General features: G+C 38.0%; 3 protein-coding genes across 6 annotated transcripts in view; 2 read left to right on the forward strand and 1 right to left on the reverse strand.

Moving 5' to 3' along the window:
* LOC149104038 (uncharacterized) lies at nt 1–9,444 on the forward strand. Of its 2 annotated transcripts, XM_089274305.1 has the most exons (6): nt 2–161; nt 291–418; nt 764–817; nt 3,312–3,683; nt 5,861–6,175; nt 6,641–9,444. In XM_089274305.1, exons 1-6 carry the CDS (start codon nt 41–43, stop codon nt 6,674–6,676), a joined length of 1,026 nt encoding a protein of 341 aa, XP_089130431.1. In that variant the 5' UTR covers nt 2–40; the 3' UTR covers nt 6,677–9,444. The 2 variants fall into 2 exon arrangements, with proteins under 2 accessions (XP_089130430.1, XP_089130431.1); XM_089274304.1 differs by having other exon boundaries at nt 1–161; nt 5,861–6,688.
* On the reverse strand, nt 8,417–19,977 carry LOC110043425 (DNA-directed DNA/RNA polymerase mu-like). Of its 2 annotated transcripts, XM_089274299.1 has the most exons (17): nt 19,711–19,968; nt 18,742–18,807; nt 17,621–17,658; nt 17,239–17,332; nt 16,836–16,881; nt 16,656–16,715; nt 16,294–16,403; nt 15,474–15,543; nt 14,952–15,023; nt 14,521–14,650; nt 13,852–13,931; nt 13,377–13,429; nt 12,821–12,923; nt 12,624–12,727; nt 11,365–11,608; nt 10,637–10,723; nt 8,417–9,761 (listed from the first exon to the last, which is right to left on the reverse strand). In XM_089274299.1, the coding sequence occupies exons 1-17, from the start codon at nt 19,920–19,922 to the stop codon at nt 9,672–9,674; spliced, it is 1,659 nt and encodes a 552-aa protein (XP_089130425.1). In that variant the 5' UTR covers nt 19,923–19,968; the 3' UTR covers nt 8,417–9,671. The 2 variants fall into 2 exon arrangements, with proteins under 2 accessions (XP_089130425.1, XP_089130424.1); XM_089274298.1 differs by lacking the exons at nt 8,417–9,761; nt 10,637–10,723 and having other exon boundaries at nt 10,754–11,608; nt 19,711–19,977.
* LOC110043381 (proton-coupled amino acid transporter 1-like) overlaps nt 19,443–21,438 on the forward strand; it is a 27,611-nt gene continuing 25,615 nt past the window's right edge. The window contains exons 1-2 of one of the 2 annotated variants that reach the window (XM_020748834.2): nt 19,443–19,655; nt 20,772–21,031. In XM_020748834.2, the coding sequence (XP_020604493.2) occupies nt 20,924–21,031 (108 nt within the window). In that variant the 5' untranslated portion in view covers nt 19,443–19,655; nt 20,772–20,923. The remainder of the gene's footprint in view (nt 19,656–20,771; nt 21,032–21,438) is intronic. The other variant, XM_089274300.1, reaches the window with a different exon arrangement.

The following is a 21,438-nucleotide window of genomic DNA, read 5'->3' on the forward strand; positions in this document are numbered from 1 at the left end:
CAAAACAATCGAGGAACGAGACTGGACAAGAAAAAGAAAGATGGCGCTGGATACGGTTAGTCACTTCTTTGATAATTACCGTCGAAAAGGGCAGAAAGGAGAAGAAACCTTACAGTTTATCCGAGAAAACATATCAAAATCAATTAGGAAGTCATCTCTAGGTGACTGTAAATTATATTTTGATCTTGCACTTAAAACGCCGCTCAAGCGACGCTATCTCAAATGAGCGTTTGTTTACAGGGACCATTTGTATAACAAATAAGTCACTATAGCTATATTGATACACACAGGAAAATACTCCAAGTATTGTGATGTACCAGACGAGGAATTCAGGAGCTGGCTGAACTCCCTGCTGGGGCAAGAGAGCTTGAACGAGGAGCAAACTAACGAAGTCCGGCGACAACTCAACGTTCGCTTGGTCAGTAGTGCGAGAAATGTCTAATTGTTTTGCCTAGTACTCAATTTTTAATATCTTATTGTCTGGCTCGTGGCTGTAGAATTGTTTATATCTCCATATAGTCGTAATTATTTCACATATCGTAGAAAACCGCATCTTGCGAATCCTTCAAAGTTTACTTAATATGAAGATTCTGATCACGTATCAGATATGAGTTACTGTAATACCCTTGTAACAAGTTTTTCATTTTCAATGAAGTGAAATAAAGTGAAGTTGAAGTTTCATTATTTTGTATCCCGTAGACGTCTTTAAGTTTTACTTATTTGGTTGATGTGAAAAATTAACTTTCTGTATTTGTCTTGACAGAAACGAATCGAGGAGAATTCTTGCACAGCCTTGTGGCAATACTGGTTACGCCCTGTAAGTGCTGGTTGTCGTGTTTGTTTGGTTTTGTACTTCTGTGTTTACTGATTGGTCTAAAAAAGCTCATGCGACTTTCTTGACCAAACAGGCTGAGGCATGTGATCTCATCATTTTCCAAAATAAAAAATTACCATCCTTTTGAAGTTTTAGTTTCATCACATGTAAATTTGTATTACATGTGTAAAAATTAGATCAACGGAGCTCAGGGTGGTCGAATAACCAAAGGAAACTCAAAGAAACAGGATAACTATGCATTTGAATATCTACTAAGGGCTATAAATAATCGTGCAGGGTCAACTTCTTGGCCAGCAGGGAGGGACAACTTTTTCTCATGTATACACTCAATAAAGTTGCCACGGAGCAAACTAAACCTAAACCTTAGTGATATTCAGGCTAGCCGGAGCCCTATTGAGGACTAAATGTAGTCTGCAGTTTGCAAATGTCATATAGTGTGATTTGCCAAAGTTTTTGAAAACTGCTTTATCAGGGATTGGGAAGGCAAAACAGGCAAATGAGCCTATGGCCCATGGCATTGTAAAGTTATGGGCCATTTATAAAACGTTTGGGCCATTAGGGTAAAGAAATGGGCCATAAAAAAATTTTGACAATTGATACATAATTCTTGATTGCTGTTGTTTTAAATATTTTGCTTGACTTCAAGCTAGGTTAAAGTGTACAGTCACAGAATATAGCTAACTCAGATGATATGACCTTTCACTGAGGTTAAACTATGCATCCTGAACTGGAACTGATTAAACTTAACACACCGAGTAGTCTGGCATCAACATCACTGAGACGTGCTCAGTTAGATTTAGAGTGACGAGTAACGTTGCATTTACAATTTAAAACTTGAGCTACGCATGAACTGTACATAACACACCTGTAGCTCTTTAATAGTTAGTGAAATGTTAACCAAACATTTTTTTGTTCCTTAGAACTACAAGGCTTGGAAGCTTCGTCTTGATCATTGTTTTCAGGATCACAATTTGTTGTGGTAGACTTGGTGTTCGTAACAATCTCTGAGTTTTTTTCTAATTTTGGAACTTTCGCTTTCGGAGGCATATTATTTGGCTAATTACAACATGCAAAACATATTGAAAGCAGGCGATTCTATCATTGAAAAACAGAAAGCACATGGAAGGAGCAAGAACCTCGTTTGCAAGCAGAGTATAAGTAAGGGGTCTGGGGACGAAAACAAAACGAACGCTTTTATAACATCGATTAAAGAGCAAAGGCATCATGATTTCTCACATATTTATTCATCATAATACTGAAAATTTCACAAATGAAAATCCTGTCCACAAAATGGTGTATATTTTACTAGCTGTTTCGATGCTACTGCGCATCACAGGCCTGGTAGGTGCTTTCAGAATGCGTCATTTCATAGATTTATGCACCATATGCGCATGGTACAGCCTTCCCAATCCCTGCTTTATCTGAAACTACTCTTACTATACTTTAAAATGCATCTTTCAAGTTTAAGTTGAAGAGGGTATATACATGTATTTATATTATACTGTCCACCTCTTGATGTTGTCATGCCATCACACGTTAATGTTACTCAGACCTCAACATGTTTACTGTTGAAAGCTACATGTACTACCGGTATACGATTCCCCTTTTCATTGAAAGGGGAAATTATTATAACTTCTGAAGCCCTAAGGAAAATCTCAGATCTTTGTGTTCAAATTAAGTCAGTGCAAAGAAATTACCAGTCAGTGTAAAATGCAGACTGCAGACTGCAGATCAGTGGTAAAAGGTGGACTGAGGGTAAAATGCAGACTGCAGACTGCAGATCAGTGGTAAAATGTAGACTGAGGGTAAAATGCAGACTGAGGGTAAAATGCAGACTGCAGACTGCAGATCAGTAGTAAAATGTAGACTGCAGACGTTTTATGTCTAGTGTTATCATTTCCATCACTGAGTGTTAACCATAAATGTGCAGACCTGAGTTATATTCAGGCCATAGTTACCATAATGCAGACTTTCACTTCAATTAGCTGAATAATGCCAAGTTTAATCAGTTAACTGTTAGCATTCTATAATGTAAATCACGCGTCATGAACGTACACCTGCAGTCTGCATTTCACCTGTGTTATGCAGTCTACATTTTACCCTCGGTCATAACCTTAAAGGAACCCATCTGCGGTCTGCAGTCTGTCTTACACTGACTGATAATATTTATTTAAAAGAAAACATGTTCCCTGCTTCTATCAAGCTATACAGTGGAATCCCGATTTCTCGAGCCCTCAGTTTTTCGAACCACCTGATAATTTGAACGAAAAGTCGTTTCCTCTCCTCAGTCGAACACTGTAATTTTACCCCCGATCTCTTGAACTATCCGATTTTTCAAACCAATTTTCATTTCCCTTGGAGGTTCATAAAAGCATGATTCCACTGTAGTGTGTTTTTCAAGTGCTCCCAGTCCCAGACGTCCACAAGTGTTTGTGTAACTCAATTATTCAGTCCTGTGTGTACTTTTATTTCATAGGTGCTAAATCCTGTATCAGTATTGCTTATTGTTGATGTGCAGAATGACTTCATCACAGGATCACTTGCTTTGAAGAACTGCCCTGCAGGTGAAGATGGCGAAGAAGTTGTACCAGTAATACAGGATTTATTGTCGAGAAAACTTTTTGGCATTGTTGGTTATACATTTGACTGGCATCCGCCAAACCACTGTTCCTTCATAGACAATGTGTCGCTCTACCCACTGCACTCCTCAAGTCCAGTTCAGAGTGCAGAAAATGCCAAGGTGTTTGATGTTGTGGTTTACGAAAAAACTCCTCGCGTTGATCAAGTTTTGTGGCCCCGTCACTGTGAAATAGACAGCTGGGGAGCTAAGCTACATAAGGAAGTAAAGGTATAGTTTTTGTTCTTCGTAACTTTTTCATGTGGTCATTTGTGGTTTTTCATCCAAAACTTGATAATAAAAAATGTGCTGTTTTTAAATTATCGGTACTTAAAGCTAAAAATAAAAGGGACACAGTCAGCTTTGGGACAGCACTGACTTGGACGCTAGTTTTCTCACTTTGAAAAAAGTTCACCTCAACATGACATCAAAGTACATCTAGAAATCCGCTTCACTCTTTGCAGTGTTTTGCTTGATTTTCAATCGTTTACTGAGAAACCTGTTTTTGAGTGTGCCTTTGCTCATCCTATGATATTATTTTTATCATATTTGGTTAAAAGTGACAGTGTGGATCACGTCTCTGTGATATGCAAAGTAGCTATGAAATGGTATCTAATGCGCATGTGCTCCAGCTGTGTCCTTTTAAGGGTGTTACTATGGTAACCTATTGTGTCATGAAAAATATGATAACAACACACCCACCAATGACTGGGCAGTTCTTACTATGATTGTAGCATCAACTGATATAGGTTGGTTTTAAGGAGCCACCAAAATTTAAGTCTTTGAAAGTGTTGGAAACTGTTTTGAGCCACTAGACATGACTAGAAGTATTAAGGACGCTGCCTACTAAGTACAAAAGTTTTTGCACCAGGTTAGGACCATGCGGAACAAGTAGATCTTTGCAAGGGGTACTTAAATCCACAAAGAAAAATTGGGATAGCCACGCGCTTTTTTTGAGATAATTAAGCTTGAATCTCAACAAAAATGCGGACATGAGCATTTTTCTTAAAAACGAAGGAAAGGATATTTCTTCATAGATTTCCGTAGGATTTGCCTTTACATAGGGAAAAGCAAACACATTTATAAAGATCTTAAAACTGCGTGGTAAATGGTAACATAAAAACCATTTTTGGTGTGTTTTTTTTTAATATCAAAATTGTTGCCACAGCGCTTTTAGCATCTCTGACAGCCTTCCTCTGGTTCAGCTAAAATACAGTCTAGAAATACCTTTTGCTCACAACCAGAAACTTATCACTTGTTGAATAGGCTTGTCATTTCTACTTCATAACATAAAATGTAGGTCGGGGTAACCACGCATTTTTTGAAGTTATTGATCTTTTTTGAAAACTTTTATGGTGCCCGTTACATTTTTTCCTGTCACCTCCCCAGTAAGTAAAACATTTGTATATTTGCACTTGTTTTGCATGCACACTACACCATCTGCAGGTACATGCAGGGGTTTCAATAACATTAGTTATAAGCGACCACTGAAGGTGTAATAGGCAGCTGTGACCACTAAAGGGGCCGTAAGGCCCTTTTTCCCTAGGGGGATCTGGGAGCATGCCCCCCTAGAAAAACTTGGAATCTAGATGCTCGGAAATGCGATTTCCAACATTCTAGGCATCAAAAAGTGATGGGTATTTTTATTGACCACAAAGCAGGATTTTTTTTTTTTTTGACAAACTATTAATTTTTTGCAAAGAGGTGCATTTTGAATACCTTTCTAGGCAGATATCTCTCAGTGACACTTGATATCCACTGAGGCAGTAATTTCTTTGAAGTCCTTTCTTAAAACAAGTACAACTTCTCTGCTACTCATTCAAATGGACCAACATGGCAACAAACTGATTTTTGACTCTTCAGAAAAAAATTAAATGAGATAAACTTTACAACAAAATTCTTTTTACTAATATTCTTACAAAACCAAACCTCATTTTCGACTTTTCATTGATTCTCCCAGTTCATTGATTCTCCCGCTTCAATATTCAGGTATTCAATAATCATAAAATAAAGAAAAATTAAGTCATGTTATTAAATCATTCAGATGTCTTAGGTATCCTGAGATTAACAGTGATAACACTGATCAGCGACTACAAACAACATATACGCTATTTCTTTGGAACGTTTAGTTTGCCTGCTTTTTTGTAGCATTTAAAAATTTCAGTGGTCATCGCTGTTGTTGTATTTGCTGTTTATTTATTAATATCATTTTTATTTTCAGTAATGAAATCCAAACAGATGGCGGTAAGAGGTCCTACAGGCAGCGGTAGACTGCCGGTAACCGGCTTTTATTGAAACCCCTGACATGCATGCTTAAAGCATGCCTTGCGTGATGCACAGAATGTGTGCACACTAACAAAAGTAGGTACCGTCCTTAAATTTAAAAACGTTGTTTCTCTTTTCATCAGCCTCCTGGGAATGGTGATATAACAGTCAAAAAAGGAAGCAATCCTCAGGTAGATAGCTATTCTGCATTTTGGGACAATGCTGACAGTGCACAGACGTCATTATTCCTTGATCTTCTAAAACATGGAGTAACAGATGTCTTCATATGTGGCTTAGCTTTTGATGTGTGCGTCAAACATTCAGCAGTCGATGCTGTTGAACAAGGTTTTAAAACTGTCGTTATAGCAGATGGGTGCAGAGGGGTGACAAGTGAAGGAATTGCCAAAACAAAGGAAGAATTTCTCAAGAAAGGAGTCTCCATAATTGAGTCAAATAAGGTGGGTCAGGCTGTTGATGAAAACTCAAATTTACACACATTTTAAGCAAAGCAAGCATGGGAGACCATTTCCTTTTCTCTCCAGAAACAGAGCACCACCCCAGAGCAATGTTGATAAAACACTTGGAACGGACATATGAATGCATTTTGCCATTTTCCAACATTGAATGGTGGAAAGGGGGTTTTGACACACTTTTACTAGTTGCTGGAATAAAACATTAATTTGAAACGTTTGCATGTGCTTCAACTAAATGTGACAAGGCTTGTAGCTTTGATGAAGGGTTAAAACTTGAAAAGTCAGCCTTCCAAGTTTGCTACTTTTAATTACCAACGCCAGTTAACTGAGTTGTAAACTTCAGTTGTTACCAGTCATTTAGTCAGGTCTGAATTCTCCTTCCCCTCAATCGTTTTGTTGCCATGCCACTTCCTTGCAAGACTGACAGTACAGTTTTTTTTCCAATGGCAGGTAGAAGAAACGTTAAGGGACAAGAGACAAGAATGAGAATCAAGAAAAGGTATAGGGATACCAACAGGAGACTCTGATGTGTGTGTTTGTTTGTTGACTTTAAAATAATAAATGTAGTATTTTTATACAACAATAATTAATAATTCTTCATACTGGATGAAGTTGAGCGAAATATCATAATTTGTCAGTAGCAAGCAGATCTATCAAAGGCTGAGGCAAATAATCGATCTGCAAGACACTGACAAATCACAATATTTTGCAATTTAACTGAATTCAATGTTATTGTTTTATCAGTAATCACTCAATCACCAAGTTTGTTATACATTTAAATCACTCTCTGGCAGTGCAGAGAAGTAATCTGCCATTTTACACACAAGAGGGTGATTACAAATTACTCGAGCAGAATGTTGCAGCAAAAAATATTTAGATGATGCTACACATGACCAGACCATTATTTGTAGGGGGTTATTTGCAGGTCACCTGATGGGCTTTCGGCCAATGAAAAGAAAGAAAAAATGCAGTAAACGATAATTATTATTATTGGTCCATTTATAAAATTAATGTTTGCATTACTTGAGTTATACACGGTGCTACAACTGCAGCTGGTATGCATATCAAAAGCTTGTCTTGATCAATTTTGTAGAAATGAACAATGTTGATCAATACAGCTGTAAAAGTGATGGAAGGAAAGACAGTTAGGAAACTGATTAGATACACCAGGTCTGTGCTCTAGGCAACTAACTTTTGCCATTTGGGCAACTGGAAAAACTTACTTTTTTCATATAAACTTAAGTGCTGGGCACCCAGGATTTCATGATCAGGAACGTTTGGGCTCCTTCTAATTTATGTCTTAGCCCACAGCTTTGTAAACCTTTGAATTTAATTGTTTGATTTGCAGTTATTCTTGGGTCATTCTCTGCTTAGAATTTTTTTCCTCAATGACAACATGTATTGTTACAAAATAACGATTATTGTCACTGTGCTCACTTTCATCATAAAATAACTATTTTCACTGTGTGGAAGTGATATAAATGTTCAGAATAGTCAAGCAGATCATTGAAATGAGGTGTGAGTCTCTGTACATTGTGTCTAAGCTGGACGTATTTGTCAGTTCTCACAGTAATACAACTTTTAATACAACTTTTAATACACATGTATTGTTACAAAGCCATGCCATTTCTACAGGAGGTGGACATTGAGGTTCACAGTCTTATGGTGTTGGAAAATTTTTCATGCAGTATTTTGGTAATTTTAATCCTAAATTTCAGTATTGCAGTATTCTCTGGACAAACTCACAAAATGCCTTCTTTAGGTTTTTGTCGACAAATAAATCAGTAAATCAACATTTCCTTCACATTTACCCACCTTTTTCAGGCAACATCCCCCCCCCCCCCCTCCTGCGTTTTACCGCTGTAGGGTTCAAACCACTATGCTATGCCAATTATGTCATGGAATGTGCTGAATTTTTTGTGGTATTGCAATGTTTGCTTAATTAATTTTGTTTTGTGGTATTATGGGGTTGACATTATCCCAATGTCTCCCTGATCTGGGCTTGTAGGGTTTATTTTTATTTTACTTTTTTTTTTGTTAAGATACCCTGGGATGCAAAGATTCTCTTCTCCTTCTACTTAGTGAGAGCCAAGAGGGAACCTAATCCCATTGTGCATGCACAAACTACATTGACATCTGCTTGTGAAGCATTTACTTTTGGCTAATTTTGATTTGTAAAGTTCAACAAGGTACTGAGCGACCAGAAAAAAAAAAAAAACAGCTGAGTTGAAGTTAACTTGACTTTATTCAAGACTATGCTTTCTAGCATATGCTAGCTGCAGATAAACAAACTGTTTTGGAGTAATAAAACAGCACTAAAATCAAGCTCCTTTGACTTTGAATGGCTTGTGAAGGTGAATTGATGTACAGCTGTGCAATAGTGCTGAACTGTACAAACAGCAAAAGATCAAACATTGCCAGTTATTTGTCAGACAAAAGTTTAGAATTTTGATATGTTCTGACAAACTCGTGTCAGTGCAGTGTTACAATTTTTATTGTGTAACCAATTAAAGGGCGGTGGATATTGTTGCCAGTAGTCTCATAAATTGACAGTGTTTCAAATTCTATCTGTCATGCATATAACTTTTCAACTGGTTAAAATTTGTCAAAACCAGTATTTTTAATTTATTTGTCCCTGATTGTGGACCATGGCTGATCAAAGGATCAAGCAGAGGTTCCCTCTCATCTCTCGCCAAGCCGGAAGACAAGGGAATCTTGCAGCGTATGAATTGAGTCTTGAATTAAGACTTTAAATAGTGAATATTAAAGTTTTAGTTGTTTGGAATTCTTGTTGACCATTGCACAGTGATTGTCAGTTGGAGAACAACTGAAAAAAAAAAATGCTTCTGAAAACTATTTAAAACGTTATTTTATTACTTTGTCGTACCTCCCAACTCAAATGCATTTTCTGATTGGAGGAGAACGTGTCATGGGTCAAAACTCACGAACTCCCTAGCAGTTGGGTGAACAAAACCCACTAACTCCATTGGGAAACAACAACTTGAACTTCCAACTTGCACTTGTTCAGGCTGTCCACCTTGAAACCACAGCAAATTTATGTTTCCAGCTGGCATCAAGCAAATACTTTTTTTGCAGTTTTTTCTATTTTTGAGTTGGGAGGTATAACAAAACACTTAATGACTGGCCCCATGGGATTTGCATTGTTTTTGAGAGGTTTTTCAAGATGTAACTCTTGATATATATTATATATAAATTATATGACCTTGCTGAATAAAGCCATCTTGTTGCTGGTACTTGTTTAGTATTTTCCTTGTTGATAAAAAGTTTGAAAAGTAAAACGGGTTGTCGAGGTAAATTTCCTTTCTTCATGTGTCTACCAAATTGTAGAAACAGTTTTGAATGCTGGAGAGAACTTGAAATAATCACCTATGGCTTGTGTTTCCATAGCATCTCCACTTCCCTGAAATGTCTAGTTGTCTCTAACCATCTCTGAAACATTGTTAACATTTGCTGTCAACTGCTATGCATTTCTGAATTGAGGATCTCTGTAATCAAGCTTCAGTTTCTCAAATATCTCTTGTTCTGATCTGGCTTCTATTTGACAAGCAGGCTGGAGGAAAAGCAGTGAAAACAATTATATAAAGGAAACTGATAGTTGAAACAGATGGAGTTGAAGATCTGTTGGCAAGTTGAATGCAACTATTGTTTAAATTGAATGAAAAATGTTCACAGTCTATGCAGTGAATTTTAAATAGAGATGTCTGCGATTCAGTCCTGGTTTGGGTTGAAGTTGGGAAAGACTCACATTTAACTCTGACAGGACTTCAGAGTTGCCACTGATGAAGAAATGGTCAGGGAAAATAGCATTCTTCAAAGGAAAAGTCAGAAAATTTAGTTTAACTCAGGGAAATTAAGAATTCAAGGAAAGACTGGAAATTGAATAACACTATAAAGTACTGATTTTTTACCATTGAAGACTGGAAGAAACAGTTGAGATCACTGTAATCTCAACAATGTTTTTCCTTAATGAAGAATGATAACTGTTGCTGTCAAGGTAACTACCATGGCTTTAAGTGGAGGCTGGAGGCCATGTTTGTAATTTATCTTTCATGTCAGGGAAATTTTATGTTTATCAGGGAAAAGTTGGGTAAGTAATTTTTGAAAACTAAAATCTGTGGCAACCATGGACTGGACAGTGCCAGTCTTCACCCGAACAACTTGAAAAAATGCTGGTGGGGGTTAAAGTGTGAGAGACTAGCATGTTAAACAAGGGGACTGGAGTTACTGAAGTAATATTATGGATGGTCTCTTAAATTTATATTACAAAAACCAGAGTTGTGTAGCATTATTGACGATGAGCCATCAGTCTCCTCCAGTTGCTGTATTAGATCAGAAACTAACTGTTTTGGTGAGTTTGTTTCAAGATTTTCTTGTGTTCTATGACTATTACCATAAAATTACAAAACGCAAAATTACATGACTTACCATTTCATTGTGATCCCACATTCCGTGATTTGACAATTTGATTTTCAATATCTTCCACGCATAGTCCCTCAAAGAACGGTTGAATTGCTGAAGATAATGAAGGTAAGTACCTTGTAAGCCATACATTTATTAGAATAAAGATAGTATCATGACATATCATGACATAAGGGGTGTAGCATCATAGGCCTGCAATATCTGCAGAACGTATCATCCAGGGCCAGTAATGCTAGATATAGATGGTAGGAAAGGTTAAGTCTGCATACGAGCCAAGTGGCCCATGAGGTTTCAGCAGCATGAAGAGATTATGAGTATTTCTACTCCACCCTGGATGGGATGCTAGTCCATTGCATGGCTACCCCCAGCATTAAATTTGGCGGTACCCATTTATACACCTGGGTGGAGAGAGGCATTGTCAGAGTAAAGTGTCACAGCACAATGTCCTTGACCAGGGATCAAACCAGAACTGCTTCATCCTTAGGCGAGCACACTTACCACGAGACCACCGCACCTCCATGCTAGATATAGGTACTTTGCTATTTATCACCTTGACATTGAATAGGGTAAAATTGACTGCTGAGGCAAGTTTTTGAAGCAGAGCACTTGCTCATTGATGCAGTACTTGTAAGAGTTTCTTTTAGCCCTAATTTACCTTTAGTTACAAAGGGATGGTTGTCTAGGTCATTTTTATGGATCACAGTTTCCACATAACTGTATATAATATTTTTTACCTTTGAACCAGTCCATCCTAAAAGAGCAAATGGGAACTGTTTTGGTGGAGTCACAATCAAGTCTACTCTCCTCACTGCTGACCCTCCCCTCCCCCCAGTACGTGTATCTGTTGTATCCGTGTGCGACTCTGTCGTGTCAGTTTTAGGACTGGCTTGTATCGTTTCCACTGTTTCATTTTCCATCTTTGTTTCTACTTGGAACATGCAGAAGCAGTGATCAAGGCTATCCATGTGGCCTCCTTGCCTAATGTAAAAACAAAACAAAAAACAAAGAGAAAATGCTGCAAAATTTTGCCTTTGAAATAGCTTGAAAGGAAAACTACCCTCGCTCAGTTCTGCTGAAATCTGTGTCACTGTAGTGAAGTTTCTTGGATCGGTTGATACTCAGCACTGAATTTTTGTACACAAATCAGAGAATGAATTCACAACACTACACTACACCAAGATCAGGAAACCCTGCAATATACTGCTGGAAACAAATGTCCCTGAACAACAATACTTTTAGCAGCTTATGACACATGGAAAAATGACAATGTTAACATCGAAAACAGTCTTTTGATGCTCAAAGTTTGCAGTTTTATTTTTTGAAAACTGAATTGTTTCCCCTGTATTGCAACGCGCATCCTTACTGCGCATAATTTATGGCGTCATTAGCACGCGTTGGTGCACACGCACATTGAAAACATGGCGGATTTGCCTTGATATTGAATTCTGTCTGTTGGAAAATGGCTATAGCTCACTAACAAGCTTGGGCACTCCAATTGTTTTTCCAGTCATTTTAATCAACTAATCATTGGCTTTGCATGAGAAAAGACTGATCTGTTTTCTATTGTTGAAAATTGAATAAATAAGGAAAATATATAGCAGCTGCACTGTAGTCTTTACTATTTTGCAGTTTGATAGCCATGGCAAGCAATTTGGTTCCAAATTTTAACAAGGATTAAGCTGTCTGTCAAAATCAAACTTAAAAAGTTTATTTGTGTCCAACACAAGTATTGACTGTAGTTTGAGGCGTGTTTTCATGAGTCTGGGCTCACAAAGAGTTTACAATAACTTGGAATGCATTCTTGTAATAAGCATTAGGTAACACTAAAATGGGACATTTTCAATGCCTCACTGTTTCTTAATGAGCATGGGCACCCCCCTTTTTAATTTTATAATTAAACTTCTCATATGATAATATTCATTGGACAAAGTTTGAACAAAAATTTATGTGCAGTTTTATTTCAGGGAAATTACCTTAACTGCAAGCGACATACCTCTGACTACCATCACCAATCCCCTTAATGCTTTTCAAGTAAGTATTCTTAGTTTCAAAATGTGGGCTACGACCAACCATTAAATCCTTATGAAGCATGTGACCCTGAAAAATAAACATAATTTAATCACAGCTTGATGTACACTGCAGTCATGAAATGTGAAACACCTGCCCCTTGAGAGGAAATTATCTGCTTACCAAATGTTCGAGCCTTTCAACCAGTTTAGATAACAACCCTTCCACTTTATCATCATCTTGATGCGTAATTAATATGTCCACATCATGTCCTGAAGGTTTGCCTCTTTTTCAAGGAGAAACAAAAACTCAGATGCAAACATTCATGAGCTAACCACACGAGGGTATTTAAGTCAGATAATTTTATTACGAATTATTAGGCTCTGTCGATTTTAAAATGTCATAATCAAAGAAAGCACAATCTGATATGTAGAGATGTAGCAAAGCAAACTGAGGAAGCTAATATTTCAATTCAATTAATAACTAACTAACTAGCAACAGAAGGTTGTTTGTTATGAAGTTTTGGGCCAAGTTATTGGTGTCAAGGCTTTTTCAGCCAGAAAACATAACTGGCAATCAGGACATGACTACACATTTGGCCACAATAATTTGCCAACATTGTGTGTTTAACAGATATATACATACGTGTGTACAGCTGTACTAGTAAGACTGGGAAAGGAGAAAGATACAGGTCACTGACAGGTTATAATTAAAATCATAATCACTTGTAAATGTTCACCTGCGATATCCTCCAACCAACTCCACTGTACAGTCTGGTTGAATTCTGTTTAACTGTCAAATACATTGCAATAACAATTACTGCTCATAACAGATAATTGTGATCCAAATTGACTAAACAAAATAAAGCAAACTTCCAGTAAAGTTTGACTTTCGTAAGCAGATCCGAGGAGTAAATTCTAGATAGGTGTAATTTTGTGTACTTGAAATATCAATCTGTGAGCAAGAACACTAAGAGCCCGTTCCTTTGTGGTGATCTGGATCAGGATCAGTGATCCAAGATCACTTGGATCATGGTGTATCAAGGGAACCGATGAATCCACTCTGGTCACAGATTCATCAGTTCCTTTGATGCACTATGATCCAAGTATGATCCGAGTGATCTTGGATCACTGATCCTGATCAAGATCACCACAAAGGAACGCACCCTAAGAAGTTCAAGTTGAAACCATTACAATTTCCTTCATTCAACTAACCTCTTCAATGACTATATCCTTGATCTTGATGGCTTCTTCTCTTGGGACAGGTTGCCCTAGATCATCGTAATACTTCAAACCTGTAATGCACAAAACGTTTTGCATTAACGGACTGAACGGAAGCTAACACTGCACTGAAGAATATCAAGAACAAAAATTCCACTGCATGAGCTGGTACAGTGTAGTCTGAATAAAATTATGAAGAGTACTGAACATGTACATCAATCAAGGCTTAAACTGCTCAATCTTGTTCCAGATGCTCTATTCTCTTCCTCCTTGTTTCTGAGCAGTGGATCATGCAAGGTTCTGGGAATAAGGATGACATACCATCATCATGATCATCTTAAGCATGTACGCCATGTTAAGAAAGTCTATCGTCAGATCTAAAGGGCCCTATCAACTGGCACCCTAGCAGATAAGGCCTAGCTAGCTCACCACAAGTCTCTCTGTACATGTAGCTCTGTAGTTAGAGCACTGAATTGGTATTTGGTAGGTCATTGTTTCAAATCCCATTGGAGAGTATGATATTTTCCCTGTCCCATGCTCATACTATGTAGAACATGCCATCTTTCACATTTTAAACTTTAATGCTCACGATTCCCATAAAAAAAGCTGTGAACCTGAGAAAGAGGACTTCAAATCCTCAGATATTGGGAAACTTTCACGTACCCATTGACTGTTGCTCATTGAGTTTCATTCCATCGGAGACTGCTTGCATGATATCAGTCATGTTTCGGTAGCCTTTCTCATACCACTTCCGAGCCGTTGCAGGTCCACATCCATAAATAGATGAAAATATCTGTATAAATGAATGATACAGCTGAAATATGATTTAATTGAATTTAGTCGACTGAGTGACTGAGGGACTGACTGATGGACAGAAGGATGGATGGACTGTGTGATTCACTGGAAAGTGAATACGTGACTGACTCAAAACTCGACAGACCCCAACTCAAAACTGAATGGTGGGCCAAGTGACCAACCAACCCACTGACTGACCAACTGACTGATTCAAAACTGACTTGTTGACCGAACAACTGAATAAGATTGATGACTGAATTTAACTATCAATTGCCCAATTATTGCAGAGAAAAACAAACCTCCATTGATTTGAAAAAGTCACTGGATAGGATGCCTTGAACTTCATCTGATGAGCCATTTTCCAGAATATCCTGTTTTTACATAAAAACCGTTAAGATAATGGTGTGATGGTGTGTGGAAGATTTCAGTTAGAAGAACAAACATTAAATCCAGACCAGTCTTGAGAGTAATACTACGTTGGAGTTATATCAGCTAATGATTCAACAAGAACTTACAGAAGATCATTGGAACAACTTAGTATACTTAACTTTGTTCACCAGTAGTTGTGCACTTAGGAATGTCATTTACTATATATTTAATTGTGAATACTACAGAATGCCTTACAGTGTACAAATCTACTGGATGGTGTGATCAGACAATAAGATCAATACAAAATCTGTGCTTCATGAGATTAATTAAGAGACCTTGCCTTTGTATTCACAAGTGTAAGATGACCAATTAACATTAGCTAATGATTTTTCAGAGTTTTTTTTTTTTTTTTAAATGTGGCCTCAGTTACTGTTCATGATCAACCAACTTGCCTGAATGACTTTCTTGCTATGGCTCCCCACACTGCTCAGCTTGGCTGCTTCTTCTATTCTTGTGATCTGCCTGAAAAAAACACAGATTAATTGATTTAATTAACCAAGCTGTGTCAATATGCCACTCAAGGCGATTGCCAGCACAAATTTATTTATGTCATGATTTCAACATTGCTTTAATTTGGTTTTAAAATTTTGAAACCTGATTTTCATTTCCTTTGCGTAAATATGGCAATAAAAGTAAAACATAATGACCCAAAAAAATAATACCATCACAACACCATATTTGAGTGGTTTGATGCCTTAGCCAATCAGCTGAATATACATACACGTAGGATATAATTTCACTCAATTAGCAGAAAAACTATTGTGTAAAGAGGTAAGAACAAACAATACTCATGCATTACTGAAGCTGGTATTAGTGAGCCAAACTAAAAGAAACCTAGCCTGCAAACACAGATGGATTTCTAGAAGCTGAAATGTGGAGTGTACATGTATGTGTTCTAACTAAAGTGCACTTGAACAAGGACAGCTATTTTTTTTTTCATTTTTTTTATGCTTCACAGTGACTAGATTGAATGTTTACATCCATATGTTCACATTCATATTTATAAGCAAAATAAAGATGTTGTGTTGTATCCCATTTCCACCCATGCTTTAGAGAAGGTGACTTGATACCAATATCTTTCATGTACATCATGCTTGCAAAGTCTACTCCCACATAGCCCTTCACATGCATTGCTTGCCCATAACAATAGACAGTAACTGGTAGTAATTTCTAAGCAATCAAGTCTTTACTGTTCAACTTAAAATAACATACTTTGGGTAAGACTTAAGGGCACAAGCTGCTCGTCTGAAAGCAAGAGCTCTGGAGTCCCTCTGACCGTTGTCTACATACACTGCATGGCGTTCAAGAATCTCAAGAGCGTCCTGAAGAATAATATTAAAATAAAAATAATAAAAAACATTGGAGAAAACAACACTGTGATTGGAACCTTAACCTGTTCCATTACACACACAAAATGCTGGGGTGCAGCTGAATGTGTATTGTTTGCAAGTTTCACTTTGTTCAAATACTATACCAGAAGCTTAGGGTTTTAATGGGCGGTTACGGGCAGCACGGGAGTCAATGGGTTAAATTCAGTGCAGTGATTACTCCTGCAGGGATCTACTGATACTCACAGTGAATTTAATATTGTGGTGCTTTAAAGGAGTTGCTCTTTGGCAAACAAACTTGGTGTCCTGTCAGAAGAAACAGAAAAGGTTTAATTTAATTAAATATCAGCCAAATGACAACAAACCCTTTATAACTTAACTAATCTAACTTATCAACAGAACAGACACTCTTTTTTTGCCGTTTACCTGATATTCACAGGACACAGCTTCCTCGGCGTCATTTTTGGCAGCACTGAAAGCATTTTAAAAACACATAAGACTTCTTGTGGTGGCAGGGCTAAAATGGGGTTAAAAGGTGAGAGGTAGGGGGTAAGGGGTGTTTCCATTACTGTGTTTATTGAAGGCTAACCACAACCAGGTTAACCTGAACATTATTCAGGCCAGCCATCTAAGGCTGTTCCCCCACCCCTCACCCCTCACCCCTCACCTCTCACCCCTCACCCCTCACCTCTCACCCCCTAAAAGTCATACTTCATTACTCAGACTTAAAAATTACAAAGAAAATAACAATGTGTCCAGACTGGCCACTTAATAATAATACTGGTATTGCCTGTTACATCAACCAACATTCTTGACTATTGACTTCTACCTGGATAACAGTGATGCTGATGTCCCAGCAGCTCTAACTCTTACTCTATCTGTAACATCCAATAATTTACCAGCTGTTATGCAGTCAGTCAGCCCTGATGAACAAAATAGATCTTGAAACAATACTTCTCCCCACATATTTCTTTTAAATCAGTACTGAGAATAATGGTGTAACATCAAGACAATATCACTTGGTTGATGATTTTCTTTCTTCTTGTTGTAATCAATGCATTGAGACTGAGAGTAGAAATCTATTGAGAATAACAATAATTATAAAATAATTATCATAAACTTGTATAATAATAATAATAATAATATTATTACAAGTATAATCATAATTATTTTACAAAAAGGCCAAAATGTTATTAACATGATGTACTTACAATCAACAGTCACAATTTCCACATTCTCTGTAAGTGGCCTCAAGAAAATAAAAAATAATAAATTCATTATTAATAGAATAAAACAAGACAAAACGTTTTGTTTAATGTATAAATAATTATTGCATTTAAATTTCTATTCAAATTTATTGTTTACCCTGCATATCTATATAAGCACAAGTTCAGTTTCTCAAAACTTTTAAGTTTTGAGGAAAAAAAAAGAAAGAAATAAGAAGATTGTGGAAGGAATGTCACTTTGAGCCTGCATGACAGTGTAACACTAGCAATACAGTAAGTTTGTGACTCCTCAGTCACATAGGTGATTAATGAAAATGCTAGCAACAATCCCTTAGCTTGAAGCTTAAAGCTTCATCTGCAAGTGAACGCATCTCTACACAGATCCAGACAGTTATTAAAAGATACTTTTAAAAGTGAAGACCTACAGGTAGGAATAAATTTAAAAGTACTGCTTGGTTTTGGACCCAAAGATTTTCTTGGCTTGACACTCTTCGCTAAGGTAAAAGGTACATAGGTAAAGTCTGCATACGAGCCAAGTGGCTCATCAGGCTGGAGCTTCTCAGGGTTTCTGTAGCCTGGAGTGACTAGGAGTATTTCTACTCTCCCCTAGATGGGATGCTAGTCCATTGCAGGGTTACCCTAAGCACTAAATTTGCCAGTAACCATCCATACACCTGGTTGGAGAGAGGCACTGTGAGAGTAATGAGTCTAGCCCAAGCACACAACACAATGTGTCCCTGGCCAAGGCTCAAACTTGGACTGCTTGATCTGCAGGGTTGGACACTCAATTTTGAGAGCAAGCACCATTCAGGCAAGTGACCCTCAAAATGCACTCGTCTGGACCAATTTTCACTCACCCAAAAGTTTTTGCACCTGCCCAATGCTTTAGATACTCGCCTGGGTGAGCAGGCGAGTGCTTATGTCCAGCCTTGGATCTGGAGACCACACCCCTTCCCAAACCCTTTGGAAATTCCAGTTCAGCATTATGCTGTTTTAAAATTTTTTTGTCATTTGAGATCCTCCACCCCCACACAATTTCAAATGACCTTCCATGGAAGGGGTATGGGTGTTTTTCTAGAACTTTACATCAGTAATCTAGTTTATACCTTTCTATGACAGTCAAAACTTTTTCCACAGTCTCATAGCCAGTGACGATGTGTGTCACTGAATCCCTAAAAGAAAACCAGGGATAAAGTTTAAGATCCACACTTTTGTACACCCCCAGGGGTTTTTTCTTCTTTCTCAATGTCCTATTCTCCACCCCCAGGATAAGAAGAGTATACTTTGTCCTAGGACAGGTGAATGGGTAATCCTACCATCTCTCCCCACCTCCCCCACCTACCTTAACATACATTAACACACACACTCTAGTCATGTCACTTTGTGCACCTACATGAATGCATATAAATATTAAAATAAGCTTAATATTAAGATTGCTTAATATTAAGATTGCCTTTCTTGCAGATTTCCGGGAAAAAAAAAATCAGCTTCCACCAAAAGTGCTTGCACATGAGTTAAGCTCGAGTTGGATCATGTGCACTAAAGGCATCTGCGGTCAAGTGTCGATTGATACCCACGATCAACACTCCATCAACACCTCTGTTGACACTTAATCGACACTCCATCGACATCTTGGTCAGCAGTCGGTTGAGAGTCGACTAAATTTTGATCGATGCATATGAGCTGGTCGACACTCGGCTGACTATCGTCCGACTGTTGATCAAGTGTCGATCGAGTGTCGACCGAATGTCGATCGCGCATCGATCGGTATGTTGATCGAGCATCAATCAGGATGTCGATCGAGTATCGATCAAGATGTCGATCGAGGGTATCAAACGACACTCGCCCGCGGATGCCTTTCGTACCAATGATCATGCTGATGAATTACGTGCTTTATACTATCAATCGCCGGAAATTGTTAGTGGAAATATTAGAGCTACATAAAAACATAGGCTTGTTGATCACTTAACTCAATTAGCCTTGTAAAACTGAAGCAATCAGCGTTGTTACAATGTAAAAGGTGAGTAAATGAATGGTATTTGCGACTGAAAACTATGATACGTGAGTGCACCAACCTGTAATGTTCTGCTACGGGAAATTCCTTCTTTCGGGCGAGATTGCTTAACACTTGAAGCCTAGCTTTTGGGATCTTTTTTGGGACGATATAAATAAGTGTTTCGCTTTCACGTACTTCTGCATTTCTCTCCTTTTCATGCTGAATTTTTTTGTGTTTGTTGTCATGATCTAATTTGCGGCGCTTGGACGCCATCTTGTTTCCCCGCCACATGTATTTCGTTACCAGTGCCCGCTCTGCCTTCAAACACAATAACAGCGTTACGTATTGGACAAAAACAAATCGATGGTGAAAACAGTTGTTGAAAACATAGTACGTAGATCGAAAAGTGTAAAGTACATCAAAGGTAATAAAAAAATTAAATTTAAAATTTACAAATATTTCTGTTGAATAACCGATACTCGAGATTTCTATCGCGTGACCAAAAAAACACGTGTTCGAGTCGTCAGAAAAAATGAGTAGAAAAAAACAAACAAGAGTAGAAAACTAGTGAATGCTGATCACGAGCCATTGGCCCCTGCGCTGACAAGACACAAAAAAGTCTTGACAAAAGATCTTGAAACTTTCACTTTTGAGGCTAAATTTTTGTGACTCCATTTTTTACGCTCAACAGCTAAACTTTTAGCCCATCTATGGTTAACGGTTAACCCCATTGAGATCCTCAATTAAAAGGCAATCAGGGCTCTCCGAAATGATACTTCGCCTCTTATTTTATGTAAATGAGTTCAATGAAATAATGTACTGACTTGATAGTTTACAAAAGGTTATTGAATGCCTTGCTATGCGCGGGAAATCCACTCATTTGATAATTAGATTCAAAATCAACGACACAGTTTTCTTTGTCCACGCGAACCTAGAGCAAGATCTTTGCTTTCATGAACAAGTTTCTTGAAAGTTATCCACTCTGCCATGAGACTGAAACACGGCTCGCCTGAGAAATTGGCTACTTTCCTTCACATGGCTTGATTCACGCAATGCCGGGCTCTGTGGTCATCACGAATGAAAGTTGAAATGTTAAACCTTTGAGAGTTATTAACCTAAACATCAATTTTTTTTCTCTAGATCAGTCCTTTGATCGCTGGGTACTGTACAGTATATTGTATGCATATCCGTGCCGCAACAGACTGGCAGAACATAGCCTACTTTGATAGCCAATATGGATCCACACTATGGAAAGCTGGAGTGATTCCTGGCAGGAGAAATGTCTCGAGTAGATGACTGTAGCAAAACAGAAAGTTTGGGAAAAACCTTCAAGTGTGATGGCAAGGGCGAAAGTCTTTCCTGAGGAGAACCCGGCTGAGGGCAATTCTGGTAACGTTAAGGTGAGTGAATAAAGACATAATAACGACTAAGCATCGACTAGTTTCTCAGAAAAATCTGAGATCAGCGCCAAAACGCTAATTTAAAGTCCATTTTAAATCGGAATGATGGCAGACAATCACGCATTCCTAAGCTGGGTGGAGAGTTTCGCGCGCTCTACTTGGTTCTTGTTTTACTTTCACGTCCAGAGGTGAGGTCGAGTCGAGAAGTCGACTAGGTATTTCGTGCCTCAAGTTGGAAACCTTTCTTACTGGGCACGTGCACAGCACCTAGGTATTTTGAGTATCATGCGACAATCCACTGGAAACATGATTCCGGATGGAGGGTCGGAATAGGGTGGTTCAATTCTGGTAGGGCCTGTACTCCCCTCAGCGCTTCTGGCTCATATAATAACCTCCCGAGGAATGTG

This window comes from Orbicella faveolata, unplaced genomic scaffold (assembly GCF_042242905.1).
Source record: "Orbicella faveolata isolate gen_17 unplaced genomic scaffold, um_ofav_v1 contig_35, whole genome shotgun sequence".
NCBI classification, from domain to species: domain Eukaryota; kingdom Metazoa; phylum Cnidaria; class Anthozoa; order Scleractinia; family Merulinidae; genus Orbicella; species Orbicella faveolata.